Source organism: Malurus melanocephalus, unplaced genomic scaffold, assembly GCF_030028575.1.
Source record: "Malurus melanocephalus ecotype Western Australia unplaced genomic scaffold, MMel_1.1 scaffold_71, whole genome shotgun sequence".
Lineage (NCBI taxonomy): Eukaryota > Metazoa > Chordata > Aves > Passeriformes > Maluridae > Malurus > Malurus melanocephalus.
Window position 1 is genome coordinate 2,642,055 of NW_026623303.1, and position 19,231 is coordinate 2,661,285.

Here is a 19,231-nt window from a genome sequence, read left to right on the forward strand (position 1 = left end):
CTGCTGCTGGCGGCCGTGCTGCTGCTGGCGGCCCCGCCGCGGCTCCGCGCCGCTCCCGAGGAAGAGCCCGGCAGGAGGAAGGAGCCGCCGCCGCCACCTCCGGCGGCGCAGGGAGCGGAACCGCGGGCTGAGGTGAGGCGGGGACGGGCCGCGCCGGCTGCCCGYGCTGTGCCCCCCGCGGTAGCGCTCGCCGCGCCGCTCCGCGCCGGCCGGAGGGCAGCGGGGCTCCGAAATTCCACGCTGTTAGCAGGAAAATGAGGGCTGCAGGGCCGCCGCATCCTCCCCTTTTTCTGCTAAAAGAGGGACATCTAAGTCCGACCTGGAAAAAAGGGTCAGTGCTCTCTTTMCCCTGGTAGAAGCATTTGAGGGCAGGCTTTATTGTTATTCCAGACCTGCCAGGTTTTTTCTCCCTCAAAATTTAATATAAATTCTTTTGCGTTAAAACTTGTTGAACAGTGTTCTCGGTGAGGGTGCCGCTGATCACACAGAGGGATGGAAAAATTACTGGCATGTGACTTGGTGTAGTACGTCGAGCATGCCAGGTGTCACATACCCAAAGCAAAAAAACAGAGTGCTGCAAAAGGTGAAGGAGCTCTGGGAAGTCACAGTGTGTCACACAGAGCGTGGGAGCTTCTAAATATCAACACCAAAAAACTTGGAGCCCTGCTGAAAGTGGAATGCTGGGAAGCTGTCGTGTCAAAACATGCTGTGGGCTGTCTCTGCTGGTGGATGTGCTGGAACAAGCTTTCTCAGCCATCCCTGGTCAAGGATTTGAACACCGACATAGATCCTGGGCCTCTCTTTTGATCGTAGATACTCTACTGTGTGTAGATGTAAACACTTCGGTGGGTGAGTGGGAACGGGAGTGTGCTGGTCTAGTTTTGCCACTGGAATGTCTCAAAGTTAGTTTTCAACAAACACAGAGCAAGTGCAGAAAAAGCTGATCAAAACTTGCACAAAATTTGGCTTGGGCTCAAAGTGAAAGAGGAGAAATGTAGTTAGTTATCTGGGAGAAATTCTTTCATGTTGGAGTGGTGAGGTACTGGTACTAGTTGCCCMGAGAAATTGTGGATGCCCCATCCTTGAGTGTGTTCAAAGCCAGGTTGGATGGAGCTCTGAGCAATCTGGTCTAGTGAAAGATGTACCTGCCCATTGCAGGGGATGTAAAACTAGATGATTGTTGAAGTCCCTCCCAACCCATTCTATGAATCTATAGAATTTTTATGTATCTGAGAGGCAAAGATTTTGCAAGGGAAGCTCATGATCCTGACCATTTTTTAACAGTTTTATTTTCCTAACGTATCACAGTCACCCGGTTTTAATTTGAAGCACTTATTAATGTTTGTATGAAAAAATTGGTTAAGGTTAAAGTCATAACGTAGGTGGGGATTTTAAAGATAGCAGTATTAGGCCTGAGCTGACCATGTTTTGTTGTAATGGTTCTCTCATGTTTAGTGTGCATGGTGAAGCAATGTTTTAACAATCAGTAAAATCTAATTGTCTTGCRGAGTGCCTAACTGGCACTGAGGTAGTTAACGATCAGTTAACTACCAAGAGCTAGTTAACGATCAGTAAGGAGCACGAGAGATGTATCTACTTAAAATGTCACTACACAGTATGGTGTGATAGGAGAAATATAAGGCTCTATACTTGTGTGTATTCAACCCTAATTGATGAGTGTTTAGCATTTGTTTTGTTTTGTCTCTCCCCAATTTTTCTTACAGAAAGGGTCCTCACTAGTTGCTCCCGTTCACATTGTCAGTGAAGAGTCAGCTGACAAGACTAATTTGGGCTTTATTCATGCATTTGTGGCTGCTATATCAGTCATCATCGTATCAGAACTGGGGGACAAGACCTTCTTCATCGCAGCCATCATGGCCATGCGCTACAACCGTCTGACTGTACTGGCTGGTGCTATGCTTGCCCTGGGACTGATGACATGTTTGTCAGGTTAGCACTGGTTTTTTTCCTTTTTGTTTCACCTCTTAAGAAGTGACAGGTATGTATTGATCAAAAAACCTTWACTGCATTTGGAATGCAGGTAGTACATATATGCAGTTTGGTGTTTTGAGGACAGTATGAAGCTTTTCCTGCAGAGCATGGACTCTCAGATTGAATATTTAGGCTCTTGCCTCTRATGAAGTCTTTGTGTTCCCTAGGCCTTAATAGGAGTTTAAGAAAGGGGAGTGAGATGGAGAGCCTAAGCACTTCCTTTGATTTTTGGACCACTGGTTGCCTTTTTTGTTTTTTGCTCCTGTTAAATTAGTGTACCTACGGAGAATGTGGGAGTGGCTTCTGGATTTCCTCCTAAGGCAAAAGATTCTTTGTATGATGCCACATATTTTCCTCATCTGACTTGTATTGCTGCACACGTAGCTGTTTGGATTTGTGCTGGGAGCTGCATAAGTGGAAGATGGAGGGGAGGGAGCGGGAAGTAAGGTATCAGGTGGCACTTGAGGAACCTGTAGCTATGGGCACTTACRTAGCTGTGGTTGGAACTGGAACAGCCTTTAGTTACATCAGATGCAGCAATGAGTTTGTGTGCTCGTTTCTAACCATGCCCATTTCAGAAATACTGGAAATAGTGGTGATTAGCTTATACACACTGGAGACAGCCAGTTCACTGACTCAGCTGCTTGGCAGGTGTTTCTGTGAATGGGTTTTAGGTGTGTAGCTATTGCTGTGTACACTGTTGTGATTATTGCAGTTTTAGTTGGAGCAGTTTCCACTTGCATTGTGTGTAATTTCTCCTGACCATTAAGGCTCTCTTTTTCTAAGTCTTTTTTCAAATCTTTTTTGATGCTTTCTCATCAGAAAAGCTTCCTTTTCTGCCTTTATCCTCCAGTTGAGAGGTTTCCAATTATTTCTTCCCTTTCCAGAAAGGAATGTGTTTTATTGTTAGGTTCTCTCTTGCTCTCACCCTTTCCTTCTCCTATGTCTTGCCCTTGTTTTATATAAGCTGAGTTTGGAAATTCCTGGGGGGTTTGGCCATCTCTATTTCATGAAGACATGCTTACTTAAACTCACTAGTTACCAGTAACCTACTTGGGATATTTTTTTAAGCTGTGCTTGACAAAATAAACTATCTTAKCATTCTGATTATTTCATTATATCTATGGTTATGTATGTAAGAAATACTAAGAAAAAGATAGTTTTTCTGTGTAGCTTTCTTGCATTGTTTTACTGTAGTATTTTCAGTATTTTTAAAGAAGTTTAGTTTAGCTCCAGGTTTATTTAGCTGTGCAAATAGTACTGCTATTCATGTATGTATGTGCTGTGTTTATGAGTAATAAGACTGACTGATTTTGGTCTCATTCTCCTGGCAATGGCAGTACAGAATTATTTCTAGTGCAGATTATGTCGTAACTTTTCACCTAAGAACGTGTGTACAAGAAAGTACAACATACACAAATATGTTTCCTTTTAGCTAATGGCATGTGGAGTAAAGCAACAGAAACTCTTTTAAGTGCATGGTCCAAGAAACCTTGAATATAAGGTGTGGCGTTTCARTGTCTTCCTATTTATATAGGCCTTTTTCTGTCAAAACATGCTAAATGGTCTTATTTTGTGAAAAAGAAGTATTCTTTCCTGTATACATATTTCTTATTTAAGAACAAGTTTTGGCTTAGTGTAGCCACCTTCAATACCTCTAAAATATGCACTATGGAGCTTGCTTTCCAGTCTTTAAGTGAGATCTGCCTTTGAAACACCGAAAGAACAAAGTTGGTCACAGTGTGTCTTTGTGGGGAATATGGGGACAAGGGAATGTGCGCTTGGCAAGGGAGGACAGGCACGGGTTCACCCAGCTGGATGATTTGTAGATATGCCCGGTAGATATAACTTGCTGAAAATCTTATTCTAACTTTATCTGATAAATGAAATTGGAAAGAGATGCTATCCAAAATGTAAATGGAATTAACTGGGGTACACTGTGACTACAGATGGTAATTTCATGGTGTGCATGGAGAAGGGCAGGACTTGCATAGACATTGATGGGAAAGATAACGTTGTTTGGATTGGCTCTCACGAACAGCAGCACCTCAACTTTGGCTGGAGTGCATTGTCTGCATCTTAGTGGACTTCAGTCTCTGGCATGATCAGTAATGATTGGAGCTTCTAGTGTGTTATCTTCCAAAAATTTAGAAAATTATACAAAACYAACAAAAGGTGTGGTATTTATTAATCAGTGGATGTTTGGATTGTAGACTTTGCTAGCAAGCATTTGTTACATGTGAGAAAAGCAATTATGATCCTCATGCTTATTTTTTTAACTGACACATTTGTTTTCTTTTCAGTTTTGTTTGGCTATGCCACCACGGTTATTCCTCGTGTGTACACATACTATGTGTCAACGGCACTGTTTGCAATCTTTGGCATCCGAATGCTTCGGGAAGGCTTGAAAATGAGTCCAGATGAGGGTCAGGAAGAGCTGGAGGAAGTTCAAGCTGAAATTAAAAAAAAAGATGAGGAAGTAAGTTATAAAATGTCTGTTAGTTACAGCTGGTGGAASAGTTACAGCTGTGAATTTGCAGAACAGCATTGTCATGTTTGGGATATTCAGCTGTGTCCGTGATTGCTAATCTAACACAGAAAATGTGTGGTAGATGGGACAGAAATGGCCCCTGGAGGCGCTTTCAGCAGGGAATTCTAGTTCTGTGGCAAGCCTGGCTTAGGAGCAAAGGGATCTTCTGCTTAGCATGGGTGTTTTTGAGGTGTTTTTAATACATTGCTAGCAGAGAGGACATCAAYAGTTTATTCATGGCTCTACTTTTATTTGTTTTTATGGTCATACACTTTATTTGTAAGCAGTACAAAATGTACAATAATCGGAGGTTAGAGCTGATTACAGCTATATATGTATGTATGTATATTTCCACATACATACGTGTGTGCACATACTTAGCAATTTTTTTGTAATGGTGACTATAAATTATATGTTGATAATGCAGCGGTCAGTGGCTAATAACATTCTAGAAACTAAATGTGTAGCTTTATTGTTAAGTGTTTTCTTTAGGTTGTTTAGATGACATTTTAAATTTTATGGTTATTTTTTGTTTTTTTTTCCCCTTGACCTCCATAGCTTCAGAGGACTAAACTGTTAAATGGACCAGGAGATGTGGAATCTGGGCCAAGCACTACTATACCTCAGAAGAAGTGGCTACATTTTATTTCTCCAATCTTTGTTCAAGCTTTTACTTTAACATTTTTAGCAGAATGGGGTGATCGTTCCCAATTAACAACCATAGTCCTGGCTGCCAGAGAGGTGAGTGTTGCAGAATCCCTGTTATTCTTGTGCCCTCTTTGGGTTGCCCATAGGGAGGTGAGAGACAAAATACTCTTGCAGGAGGTACCAGCTTCACACCTGCTGTCTTGATATGCCTTATCAATGTCAAGACCTGACAATAAATGCACTGAAGCTCTGTGTGTTATTAAAACTATTGTTACATGATTGGGACTGCACTGGCATTTCTGATATAATATAGTTGCTTTATATTGTGCAGCTGTTTTGTTACAGTGTTGAGAGATGTTACAGAACAGGTTCCTTTGCTCTGTGTGGTCATTCAGTTTTAACTCAGTAACTTTAAAAGATACTTTAATTCTGTCAAGTTTAAAATTAGTAGTAAGAGACCTCAGATACCTCTTGTTAAAATGTGGGTTAAGGTGGTACAGTGTATAGAAGGACAATAAACTAAACTGCTRGACACTAAGTAATGCTGTAAATTAAATTGTGATGATCATTGTGATGATTAGAGCATATATAACTATTATATATAAAGGAAGACAAAGGCTTATAGTCAAGCTTTTAATAAACATAAGCAGCTTGCTCTTTCATTGAGATAATTTACTTTTTTTTTCCCTAGGACTCSTGCTTCTTTTAGGTGCACTTTCAGACATTCCCTAGAGATAAATCAGGGCTATGTAATRAAGGAGACTGTAATCTGCAGGAGCCTCTTGTCTCTATTACAGTGTAGGGAAGATGTTTAGCATTAACAGCAGGAGAGGGTGATCTCATTGTTCAGGCAGTTACATGCCATCTTGGAAAAAAAGGAAGCACTACAGCCTCTGCCCAATATGCTAGGCATCTTTTACAGGGGATTCTTGACTTCTAGTTTGCATTTTCTAAGTGTCCCCTTAGGAAGTGTCTGTCAGACTCTTTGGTCTGATTTGTGAAGTGCTGAGCATTGCAKTTAAAGCCTGTGGGCTGCCATACCTGTAGAGTATGAAGTGTTCATAGGAGTGCTACCAAACAAATACCACAAAAAATAAATTGAAAGATATCTTGATATTGTCTTTCAAAATCAGTGAATGATTATGATGGAATGGGGGGGATGAGATCCACCTTCTGCCAGTGAGAGCTTTATAGGTAATTGCTGACTGTAGGGATAGCCAGGAATTTTGTATCCTGATCCTGGGGACAGGTTTGTTCTGCTGGCCCAGCCTTGCTTCTTTCTGCACTTCTTGGTGCTTTCCARTCTGTCAGTTCCTTGATGCTCGTCACCTTTTCTCACGAGGTTGTGGTTTTGGTTCTTTTGGGCAGTAAGTGTTGTCTTCAAACCACAGAATTTCTTAAACAGTTTAGCTGTTTGCCTCTTTGAGATTTCATGCATTCCTTGGGTGATGGCAGCAGCTTTTCTTTTTGGACCTGAAAGTGTCACATAGAGATGAGCAGGGGACATATGCTGTCCTTAACTGTAATTTCTAAGGAGATCTGAGAAACCTCTCTAGGTAGTACAGTTGTTTGCACATTGAGGAGCTGCTTGTTACAGTGATGTGGAAAGCTGTTGTTGACAGTAAATTATAAAACAGTTTATTATCCTCTGGACTCAAGATTTTTCATGCTTCCCTCTTTGGATGATGGAGGGGGGCAGAGTGTAGAGCACAAGTATGTAAAGAAGGGCAAAGAATTTGGAATGTTTTAGCTACTGAAAGCTTTCATTTGTAGTTCAAGGACTTAATTTCCTCTTTCTTTATAGACAGATTGGTGTTCTTCCAGCTGATGCATATTGTGTTTCTCAGCAGCTGCCACCTTCCCTCTAGAGGTTGCTTATGGGTTTAACTTAATGGAACAATTTCTGGATCTTTATTTAACAACTTAAAGATGCTGCTTGGCTGGAACATGCTATATGCCCCTATCTTAGTCTTTGATTTAGGTGTGTCTCACCAACTGATGAACACTGTTACTGGTCTTTCAGACAGTGCTGAATAGTAGAACAGAGGAATCACCAGACAGTATCTCCATGCTTGGCAGTCTGCAAGCAGGGAATCAGAGCATGGGTCCAAGGTTGTTGTAGGACTAATGGGWTTTCAACAGTGCTGATTTATCCCTTTGTGCTTTTATTTTTCCCTCTTTAGGACCCTTATGGTGTGGCAGTAGGAGGAACAGTGGGACATTGCCTATGCACTGGTTTAGCAGTTATTGGAGGGAGAATGATAGCACAAAAAATTTCTGTTAGGACTGGTAAGTGAAAACTCACTCCAACCAAAAAAAAGTAATGCTGGTGATATTTGTGGTGGAAAGGGCTGCATGCTTGGAAACAGTGTTTCTCARAACTTGGAAAACCCATAAAAACTAGTGGTTTGGTTTGGATTTTTTAGGGTTTTTTGAGTCTGTCCTACATGCCACCTTGTTTTTCTTCACTATTAGCTGCCCCTTTTAGGAGACCAGAGGAAGAAAATACACTATTTGGTCAGTATTTATTGTTTGACAGTGGATAATGGCAATTGTGTTGCAATTCTGAGTCTAGACTGCCAGGTGAGCAAGAGAACTGCATGCTAATAACTTATGCCAGCCATATAATAGGTTTGAAAGCTACTCTGTATGGCATAAATGTGGGKTTTTTTATCTTACCTGCTAACTGCAACAGGCAGGACCAGTAAGGTTACGTTGGGTTGTTTGTTTTTCCTTAGCTTGGGTTCCAGCTTGCTTCCACTGTCAGTCCTATGATGTGGTGAGATTTCTTGCTCCCAAGAATAATCCTGTGAAGATGCTTCCTATAAATGTTCATTCAGAATACTTCTTCTGTAGTTGCAGAGGTGGTAAATAACCAGCTTCACTGCTGAAAGTGAAACATGCACTCTGTTGTGTTTGTTTGCTGAGGAGATTGGTGACAAAATGCTAATCTAACAATGCTCATATGCTCCAAGCACAGTGTGGATCTTGAGCCACAGGAATAGCCTTAGATTAAATCAAAGATCCTTCTAGCATGTTAGTTTGTTTAAAGAGTTGGAGAACATACAGTGGTGCTTTCCCAGGATTCTGTCCCAGCCTCTAGCAGATTGTGGCCATTGCAAGCATTTAATGTTTTTGATAGTGTTTCTTTCAATACAGTTGCCTAAAATGTCCAAAAATTGCTAGTTATATGTCAGTCTTAATTGATAGCTTGCTGCAGTGTGAGAATATTCTATCCTATTTTGTGTCATGCAGCCAAATACTCAACAGCAGGTGTTAACTTAGTTTTATACTAGCTCAAGTAATGAGTAAAATGAAGCTTCCCTCTATGGGCCAGGATATATTCTTGGAGATACAGTTAGATAGTGGGTTGGCATATGGGCATCCCCATGCTGAGCTGGAAACAACATCCACTGCTTGTAGCATAAATTTTTAAGTAAGGTCATTTGGGAATCAGACAAAAAAAATCTGTAATGTGTCATGAAGGATAATTACTTTTTTGATATCTAATTTCTTCTTTGTGTTTCTAACTTCTGCTTGTGTTTTCTTTTTCAGTGACAATCATAGGAGGTATTGTCTTCTTAGCATTTGCATTTTCTGCACTATTTATAAGTCCAGACTCTGGTTTTTAAAGTTTTCCATTGCTGTAAAAAAACAAGGATTGGAAGCATCAAGCAGTTATCCTTGTGCATTTTTGTATATAATGTACAGAATTCTAGTTAAACAAGTGCTGAAGATGAGACACTGAACTTTTTATAGCAGATGATTCATCGGACCGATCATTTTTGGACAGCTTCTGCAGTGGAGATCTGCTTATTGTCTGGTTTGTTTGTGCTGTGGTTCCTGCTCCTGTGGTGGGATTTGAGTGGTTTTCTCGCTTGCTGGACCTGGCTCAGCTGAGTTCAAGGATCTACTTTCCTAAGTATTGAGAATTCCTCTCTTCTTCCTCCGTTATCCACAACTGCCTTCCCTGTTTCTGCAAGAGCTGATTCTTCAGGCCTCTCAAAGCAGACAGTGTCTTGTTCCTCAGCAGAAGGTGTTAAAGAGAAAACTGCTGGCTCCCACCTCCAGAGATGGTGGTTCCATRGAGTGCCTGAGGCTGGATAATCTAAGCAAGAAGAAACCTGGGAGCAGTTCCTATGGCATCCAGTGGCTGAGCCAGCCAACAGAGATGTTATAAACTTAATTTAGAGGGAAAACTTCTTAATCAGGGATTTTTATCAGGAAATTGATGTGGGGTGATTAACAACCTACTGTGTTCAATATGCAATCTGGATGGAGCTAGTATTATTTGACTTTTTTAAAATTTTCAAATATTAGGGTATACAGAAAGTAATAAAGTGATCCTACTTAACCATGTTCTCTTCCCAGGATTGAGCAGTAATGGAATTCTTAGGTTTAGATGTATTCCTGATTTTTCTTTTTAGGAATAGAAATGTAATCTGGAGGAGTATTAATAAAACATAGTGTCTCCATTTGTGTTACTTTCAGTATTGTTTTTAATGGCTCCCCTAATTCCTGCCACAAAGGTTTACCTAGTGATTATGTACTACTAAATTTATTTTGGTTACTGATGAATGCCAATGTTATAAAGACTTTGAGAATGTTGAGCACTGAAGATACATGGGTTGCAGAAATACATGTTTATCTCTGCTCTTCCGTGGTGTCCAGACTTTGCGCGTATATAACCCACTAACTTGTAGCAGTCTTGGAAGATAGAGGACATGGTTTCTAATATTATGAATCTGCCCTTTTTTGAAGCTGGAGTACTATGGATCATTACAGATCTGACCATTCCATTTGTAGATCACAAACACAGCAGCCCTTAATCCTTCTCTTAGGTTTCTCTTCCTAGAAAACCCCTTAATGCCCCATTTCTCAAACTCTTAAGACCTAAGCAGTGCAATGCCAGGCGTGCACAGTGTTCTACATGTCTTGGCCGAAAGGAACTGCACTGGTTTGGTGATGAGATTTTTTTGGGTTGTTTTAAAGGTTTTTTTTGTTGTTTTTGTTTTCTTTTAAACCAGACTTTGTAGCCAAAATCTGTAGCCTCTTCTTTCCCAGTCTGAGGACCCAGCACTCTGTCCATGATGAGTTTCAATGCCTGCAGGGAGTGCATTTATTGCAGAGATCATGTTAAAACAGGGCAGGAACAGGGATCTGAAAAGAGAAGAGCCTAAACTTGTTTGTGGGATAACTGCTTGTGTTAATCAGAAGTGGTGCTGCTGGACATTCATACAGGTAACTGTGGTGCCACCTGTTTTTTTTCTTTTTAGGAATAGAAATGTAATTGGGAAAAGACGCTGAGGTTTTTTTTTCTCAAAATCCAAAAAGCCAAACCAGTTGGCCATGCTCTAATTGTAGAAGCTTCTCAAAGTTTGTGTGCTGCTTAATGCTGTTTTTGATACAAAACCAGTTAGGATCATAGACAGGATCAACAGAAAAATGAAGCTCTTCAAGAGGTTGTAGCAACAAGCATGAAGTTGCACAACAAATCTCTGCAACTTCCACATCTGTATTTTATTATTACAAATTTACAGGTGCCAAGGACTACGGACTACTTTTGCCCAGTCACAGCAGTGTATTTGACTTGCTCTCTAAGGCCAGCTAGGCAGGTAGGAGTATGTTTCAATAGTGCTGCTTGAGTAGCTTTTACATCTATTTTTTTTTTTAAAGCACTTTAACATTGACTTATTGGAAGTCTAGCATAAAATTAGCTCATGAAATTTTAGTAAAAGCTTGGAAAGGTGCCCTAGTATTTGCCAGTAGTTACAGTGATTTAATGTTGTCGAGTGGCTGTTGGAATTTTTCCCAATTTAAAGGATCAAGCTGGGATGTAAGAACTGTTGAGGATAGTGGAGGGATCCAGTGACATTCTTAGTGCTGTGTCTGCTGTGCAGTTTCCAGTAGACTTGCCTTTATCCCTCCCTCCAGTGTCTCAAARGAATTGAACCCAACCAGCTGCTGGCTGGTTCAGGGGCTGGGATTTTAGCAGTTTTCATCAGACTTCCTGTCATTCTAGTCCATTGCTGGGGAGAGGGGTGTGCTGCTGTTCTGTCTCAAAATACTGGATCCTTGAGATAAAAGCAATATAGAGAGTGTATGGGCATTTATATATGGGGTAACCAGCTGAAGTTTTGAATGCCACAGTTCTGTGCACTTGCTTGTTCTTTTGTAGCTGGAGAATCTGAAATGCAGTCAGTGAGAGCTCAAGTGTTGAAGGGGAGGCTCTGCAATCCAGTGCATCTGCAGCATGGGAAACRGCAACTGTCCAGCACAGGTTTCCCATCCATCCTGCAGCTCTCCCTGCTGTGATGAGATGCAGCTGCTTTCAGCTGCTGCCAGAGGAACCTCAAACACAGCATCTAAAGCAGGAATTTACATCTCTGACTGCATGTTGCACACAGCAGAGGTTTTCAAGTGCACACTGCCAGCAACTGTTCATTTCCAGGTAACAAATGCAGGTGATGGTCAGTTCTACAGGGRTAGAAAATTTTCAATTCAGATGAAATGTTTACAGTGAAAAAAGCTTGGGATTATTTTCAAAGGTGCCTATTTTCCCATTCCACAGATAAAGTGTGTCTCATTACTCTATATATGACAAAGTGTAATTAGCAAAGACTAAGGTAAACTTCTGATCTTCCATCTTGCCAGGACGAAGTTTTTCAAAGAAGTGTGTTGAACCGAAATACAGGAACAGGTCAAAAGCCTGCTCTCCCTAGGGTAATGCCTGCAGCTGGGTGGGTGCTGGTGCCTGGGCTTGCTGTTCTCAGAYCAGACACCAAGTCAGGAAAACTGGAAGTGAGAGAGGGGCTGTACTCCCTGAATGTGCTCCCATACGTTGTCCCAGGCTGTCCGTCACCTCAGCTGCCCCGCCAGCTTAGGCTGGCTCTGGAATGCTGCCAACCAGATTCAAGTGAGCAGTTTTACAACGTATTTCTAGAAAGAGGTTGGTAGTTTAGTGCACCTCCATGTTTGTCCCAGACACTGTATAATTTAAAAAAAAAATCAGATCTTGAATCAAGAGGATCAGACGGTTTCATTCTAATATAATCTGAGTTATCCTTAAATTCCAGAGAAATGGAAATACTGATGTAATGGCACTTGCTGTACTGACATGRCATTTTTCCAGAGATGACTGTGTATGGCCTCTGAAATCAGCATCCTGGGCAAGTTACAGCTACTGTACATACAGGTTACATTTCTGTAGCATTTCCCATTGACATGGGGCATGTACTATAGCTGTGTGTTCCTCTGGGATTATTTAAATTAACTTGCCAAATGAGAATGTATTTGCCAAAGGGTCTGACAGTGATAGAGTCTGTGTACCACAATGAATGCTAATAAGGCTCTTGTTATTATATAGTGTTACCCTCAAACAGCTGAAAGCTTTGGGAATTTGTATAAGTAATACTTGAGAGTCAGAAGTGCAGCTAACCTTTGGACAGCTAATTTTTACAAGCACTTAACAGCTTCATTTTCATATAAACATGGGTTTGTTTTTAAGCTTGCATGACAGCAAAATGCCATTGAACAGSATTGCTTCAGGTGTAGTAGCAGTTGTAATGACCACTCTTCTTAGGGTAAGTTTATGGAAAAATACATTGTTATTTCAGAAGTTCAGTTTGAAGAAAACTGATAATCTTGCTTGCTATGTGCTCTCAGTCTTATCACTGATGGGGGTTGACAGTTCTTAACTACAGCTACAGCACTTCTACAGCTGATTTTGTTTTGCTCCTAGGGCAAGGGGGCCTCATGGCATATAGAAGTAATACACAGCTTGTGAAAGTATTATTTAATTCTCAAAGGCAAAAGATCAGTATCTTCCTCAGGGCATCCAGTGTGATATTACAGGAAAAAAAAATTACTGCAGACTGTAAAAATGGCCAAGTGTATTTATAATTTTCTCCAGGCATTCAGCTTCAATTACAGAATTTTCTTCCCACCCACCTTTCTGTGAACATTTAATTCATCTGGAATTATTGTTTACACCTTGATCAGTGAAAAGAGGCTTAGACCACCCTGACAGGTTACATATTATCACACAGCTCTTCCAGGYAAGAGCTACATGCTCTCAACAAGTTGTGCTCGCAGCTAAATGCAAGTCTCTGTTTCCTCACTGAGTGGCATAGCCAACATTTCAGACCACCTCCACCCCTTTAAAAACGCTGTTCTTTGACATTTCACCAGCAGAAGAAATACCCAGGGAGGGGAGTGGCACCAATTTAAAGAGAGGGGTGTTTTGCCCATGACAGAAAGTGAGGGAAGGGGCTATGCCTATCCAAACACTCTGCAGTGCTGCTCCATCCTTTGGCAACAATAGGGACTGTAGACGTGAAGGTACAAAAGCAGTTTTAAGTTGTGTACACTCAATCTAGTGCTGTGTGAGCAAATTCCAAGGCAGTAACATAAATACACAAATCAGAGGTCTCTAGCCTTTAGAGTGGGGCATCAGTTTATAAAGAGATACAGAGAGAAGACAAGGAAAAAATACAGTATGCATTTTTACTGAAATCTCRCAAGTCATTTGTCTGGGTAGGGGAGAGAAGATAAAAGTGACATCAAGCAACTTCTCACAAGTCAGTTCTGTGGGTGGGGGAGAGAGTGCCTTTGGTACAGTCATGGGAAGGGTAAGAGCGCTTCACTGGGAAACTTGGATAAAACTGACATCAAGCAACTCAGAAAAAAACTTCTAGAACCTTAGAAGCTACAGAAAGCAAAATTTTAAATGAGTTACATTTATTCAGTTAAAAAATTGACAGTTAGTAATGGTCACATGAACACCAGGGAACTGTATCTACATTTCCTGACGTCAATATGAACGGCACTAGGGTTTTCTGTTTTCTTTTACGTATATAAATCTAATGCCAGTTAAAAAAATACAAAACGAAACTGAAACCCAAGACACTGTGAAATCAACACTGCTTAAAAACTCAAAATTCAATCTGATATATTTGAAAATAAATATTTTTTACCTATCTTGTTAGAAAAAGTCAACTCACCAACTGCTTTCAAAGCAGTTACATCTTTAAGACCATTCCCAAAAGTGTTTCATAAATAATTACCCATTGATTGATTGTCTATTAATGCAGCATCTCTCAGTCATAGCTGGGGTCTCTGTATTAGGCCATAAAGTATTTTTTTCAGACACAGTGTTTTGTTCCCCCCCTTCCTTTTTATTTAGGTATACTTTCTTTGAATATAGCATATCATGCTGGCAAAATTCATGCAGATGGCATAGCATGAAATATCGCAGAGCTTAAAATCACCTGTTTAAAATAGAAAAAAAAAGGAAAAGACAAGGAATGTAGTGTTAAAAATCATGATAGTGAAAAAGCAACTATCCAGTCTCATGGACAACCAAGACAATTTCAAATGTTCTCTCACAGCTGTCTCATCTACTATGATTTGTTTAAATATGACTTTTTTAATCCAAATTCATTTCGTTCTCTTCAATTTTTTCCACCAGGGATAAGTAAAAAAATAAAAGGTTAATTATTAAAACTAGTCTCTTTTCCCTTTTAATCAAAATAACCATTTCCAGCCCTCTGACTGTACATCTAATTTTAATAATTATTTCAAATAGAGAAGCTTATGAATCTGACATGTTTGACATCTCCTGATGCCATGACATTTAAAACACTCATAACAATACCTGGGTTAAATCTCTGAAAATATATATGATTCTTGAATCGACTTTAACATTTGAAAAAGGCCACATCTTTAAACCTTCAGAACATTTCTTCACAAATTATAATCCTAAGGGACACTTAGAATTACTGAGCAGGCAAATGAGCCTCCAGATGATTCTCTCTCATAGGCAACTGTGCAACTTAAAAAGCCTCCTTCCAAGGAAGCTATCACCACTAATCCCTTCCCCTGGCCATATAAAACACAAAGGCAACCGGTTATAGAAGCCTTTTTAATCCTGCACGTTGAGCCTCAAAGGATCACCATATTAAAGAAACATTTTCCAGAAATGTCTCTCTTGACAGTTTTATGTGTTATTCCTCGATGCCCCCCCTTTTAAACAGTTTCACTGACTAAAGAAATAAACTGTTTTTCAAATAGTCTTTTCAGTAAAGTGCTTATTATTACTCAGAAAAACAAAAAAAAAAAAGAGAAAGTGCTATTTAAGTCTTAACATAATTTCTTTTTCCTGTGAAAAACTGCCTGATATATCTTAATTCATTTTTACATAAAGCTGAAATGAAACCTATTTCTTGTAAGGATACTGGGTTACTAATTTTGGTGTTTGGCAGTAGGCAACATGCCCACAGAAGGTGGTGACACACTGGAACCATAGTGCAGAAGGTAAACCTTCTAGATGAAGTGGAAGGCATATGGAGAGCTCCTACTAGAATCCTTTCATATTTATATACAAATATAATATATATTAAATATAATATAAAAATAGCTATATTCTTTTTTTCTCTCTGAAGTTATCCCAGACACTTTTCTTCAAAGCCTCACCCATTACAGGCAAACAATGTCTGTCTCCTAAACTCTGTGCAATATGCCGTCCTTTTCACTCCATTATGCATCACCAACCCATTTCTTCACAAATACAATCCTCCCCTTAACAGACTCCTTCCCTTCTGTCAGAGTCGTTCTGTAACATTTCTGCTCTAGAACTTGCAGCATCACAGCATTCATTGTCGTGCTATCAGGATGCTGCAAATAAGTCTGTAGTAAGTGAGTTGGGCAGAAGCAAAAGGCTGATTAAGAAAGAGGCAACAGCCTGGTCCTCTTCTCACTAAAACTCAAGGACAGCTCAGCAATTGATTCAGCAACAGGGGAAGCTGCAGACCCGTTAAATATACACTTTTTAGTCACTGCTTGTGAACAAAGCATCTGCATACTTGCACACAATCTAGACCAAGCTCTACACACTTGCTTTTGTGAAGTTTGCCTGATTCACATCAGAAATTCTTCAAATGTGTGATGTGTTTTTCCAGTTTTTTTGAATTTCCCCGTGTTCTATCCTTTCTCTACTAGCTGCTAGTTCTCTAATTGAATTATGTCTCTCTGAGGCTACAAAAAGTTTCTTGACCAAAGCATGCATTTCTATACTTCTCTTTCAGCAGCCACGCTATCCCATCATCTGATTTTTCTCTCTCCTAGTTTAGCCTTTTTACTGACAGACCTATAGCAGCGCACCAGAGTATTTGGGAAGGGGGGAATGGGAAGAGAAGTTAAAACAAAGCTTTATATAAAAAGCTGCATCATTAAGTGTCTGGCAGGTATCTCTAATTTCTGTAATTCTTATTACAATAGCTTAATACACCTATTTTACCACTATTCAGTAGTTCTAACAGCACTAGTAAAGCTCTCCCAGTTTTCTTTTTTAGTGCTATATTTTTATTGTAATTAGTTAAAAAAATTGTATCTAACCTATTTTCCATTAGGCAAAGAAGTGATAGCCCAGACCTCTAGTCAACGCAGCTTCATATAGAAACAGGTGGAATGGAGTGGTAGGGATAGCAGAGCAAGGCAGGATTTCTTTACATAGAACTTGACAGAAACAGGTCTCTGACAATTAGCCCAGTCTGAAGAATGCCAGAAATCCCTTTAAAGAAGGGAAAGTGTTCCTTGGTATGTTTGGTATTGGCATCTGTTCCTTGCTCCAGGTTGCAATAGGCTTCTTGGAGCAGAGAGCAATCTGATTCTCTTTGGTACTGTGTTTCTCACACTCTCCTTCCTTGTTTGCTGCTTGGCTTTTTGGTGCCAAACATTTGCTTTGTGACTGGGGAATAACAAAGGTCTAATGCTGGGACATGTGCAGAGGCAAAGGCTTGCCCCAAAACGTAACCAACAGCATCAAAGGCTTGGCTAAACTGGTATTACCTCCTGCAGGTTTGGTTCATCCAGTAATACAATCAAACTGTTCCATAGTACAAAATAGACCATCACCATTTGGTTACATTCATTCAACTCCTCCTCAGTATTCAAGATTAATCCAGCTTTCTCTCCCTAGCACTAGTTTTAACTGCTTTCACTGTTTTATTGTGTTTAATTATCAAATCTATCAGCATTTATTAATTTTCCTCTGAAGTTCTGGTTTTCACAAACTAGTACCATAAAAACCTACCAACATTTTTACTTAAATAGCACATATCTGTTGGAACTTTTTATTTTCTTTATAAAGTGAAGTTGCCTTCTGAAGTCTTAGTTCAGTGATATCTCTTAAATCAATACCTGTTAGTGTTAAATGCAATCATGATCTCCCCCAAAACACACTTTAAATGCTTCCAAAAATGATTAAGAAAAGAAAAATCAGCTTATTACTATTCCTTCTGCAAAAGGAGTCCTGTCTTTTAGGGTGTTTTTTTTGTTGGTTTTTTTNTTTTTTTTTTTTTTTTTTAAGTGTATTACCTTAAAGGTCTGAGATTTTTGAGACTCCTCTATTTCTGGCTACCGTCTGAGGGGGAGTACCAGTCAAAAATATTCATGGTCTCAACTCAGACCACTGTTAAAATCAACACAATACAGAAATATCTATGAAGTAGATACACAAGTTTGGTTGACAATGTGCTAAGACTTCAAAATTGAAAATGGTTACAGATTCAAGACATTGTAATTCAAGATGTTCAACATTATCACCTGAATTAAAATCAAGGCACTATGGGTTTTGTTGTTGTTSTTAAAATGACCCTGAATTAGTTCTGACTAATTTTTGAAGGAGAATAAAAAGATTCCAACATGTTTTAACAAGTTACAATTCTTACCACAGAGAAAGTGGTTAAAAAGTGCCCAAAAGGTTATTAAATGTAAATATATTTTTTTTGTGCAAATTACTCCTATAACTGAAACATTCTTGAAAATTACTGTCATTTTTTTTAAACCTTTTACATAAATATTTCCAACTATGAACTATATCAAAAGATAGCTTTGGGGAATAAAATTCCAAACCATCCGCAAGAAAGCAGTGCAAATTCCTATTTTTCAAATAAAACGATGAATTCATTATGAAATGATGGATGATATTCATGAATCTGAATGTCCTGAACCCTGATGCATGATCACCAGTTCAAACAGCTTCATCAATAATTTAACTTCAAGAAGTCAACTAACCAACACACTATACCTCACCAAACAAACCCTGACATCACAAACAAAGCACAAACAAGAGACTTGTGCCCACATTAAGTGTGAAAATAATGATGCATCATGTTGTAAACAAAAGGGTAGAACAGAGGAAAACATTAGTCTGAGTATGGCGTGAGAATTTAGGGAAACATATTCAAACCTACAAATAACAGATTACATTTTCATGCATCATATAAAATATTTTGCTCTTTCTCCTTTTATGCAGACATATACACAATATTTTACAGCATCTGTACAACAGAGAACTSGATTTCACACAACATTTTCAAAATATTTACTGTCCCGTAATCATCTGAAAAAAAATTAGATGGTTTTTGGACTATATTCCTGGCATCTTTTTCCTGCTAATTCAAACAATTGCTCCATGTCCATTTTAATACTTTAAAAATGTACAGGATTGATAAAAATACCAATATTTTCAGCATCACTTTCATTTCAGTCACATTTGGAGATTTCACCTGGACAAATTAAAACATGGCAGCAAATCCTTTAGAACACAGAAACTGGGGCAACTCTCAAAGTTGGCCATGTCCCCATCATCATCTTGTGGCTTTTCTTAACAGATTCCAGAAGTTAGAAGTAGATTCAACACCATGGTGTTAGAAAGCCTTCGTATTGTTACCTCTGTAGCTTCAGTGCAAGTGYTAGTGGGGCAGCCCCTCCTGGCAGTTTGCTTCAAAAAGAGGCAGTGCCCACTACTGTGGCTGAACTTTGGAAGGATCAGTCATCTTGTCAGTTCTGTGTCGTGACAGCTGCTGCTGCTGAGACTGATGCTGCTGGTGGTGGGACTGAGTGAAAGTGCTTTGTTGTAGTGGGAAAGCAGCAGAGAGAATAAGCTGAGCTGACTGATTTCCATGAAGTAACCTGGATGTCTGAAACACGAAAATAGAAAAAAATTAGTTTTCCTGCTCCACTGAGAAACACAGGCCTAGCTGCCTTTTATCTTCTCAT

The 19,231-nt window shown here is 39.6% G+C and overlaps 2 protein-coding genes across 4 annotated transcripts in view; one reads left to right on the forward strand and one right to left on the reverse strand.

Moving 5' to 3' along the window:
* The window catches only part of TMEM165 (transmembrane protein 165), a 10,751-nt gene extending 1,106 nt beyond the window's left edge, over window positions 1-9,645 (forward strand). Inside the window, exons 3-8 of the mRNA XM_057366744.1 lie at window positions 1-132; window positions 1,725-1,950; window positions 4,296-4,471; window positions 5,081-5,263; window positions 7,354-7,459; window positions 8,726-9,645. Of these exons, the coding sequence (XP_057222727.1) occupies window positions 1-132; window positions 1,725-1,950; window positions 4,296-4,471; window positions 5,081-5,263; window positions 7,354-7,459; window positions 8,726-8,802 (900 nt within the window). The 3' untranslated portion in view covers window positions 8,803-9,645. The remainder of the gene's footprint in view (window positions 133-1,724; window positions 1,951-4,295; window positions 4,472-5,080; window positions 5,264-7,353; window positions 7,460-8,725) is intronic.
* A 3,329-nt stretch (window positions 9,646-12,974) lies between these two features.
* CLOCK (clock circadian regulator) overlaps window positions 12,975-19,231 on the reverse strand; it is a 42,159-nt gene continuing 35,902 nt past the window's right edge. For all 3 annotated transcript variants that reach the window (XM_057366822.1, XM_057366821.1, XM_057366823.1), the window contains one exon: window positions 12,975-19,152. In XM_057366822.1, the coding sequence (XP_057222805.1) occupies window positions 18,976-19,152 (177 nt within the window). In that variant the 3' untranslated portion in view covers window positions 12,975-18,975. The remainder of the gene's footprint in view (window positions 19,153-19,231) is intronic.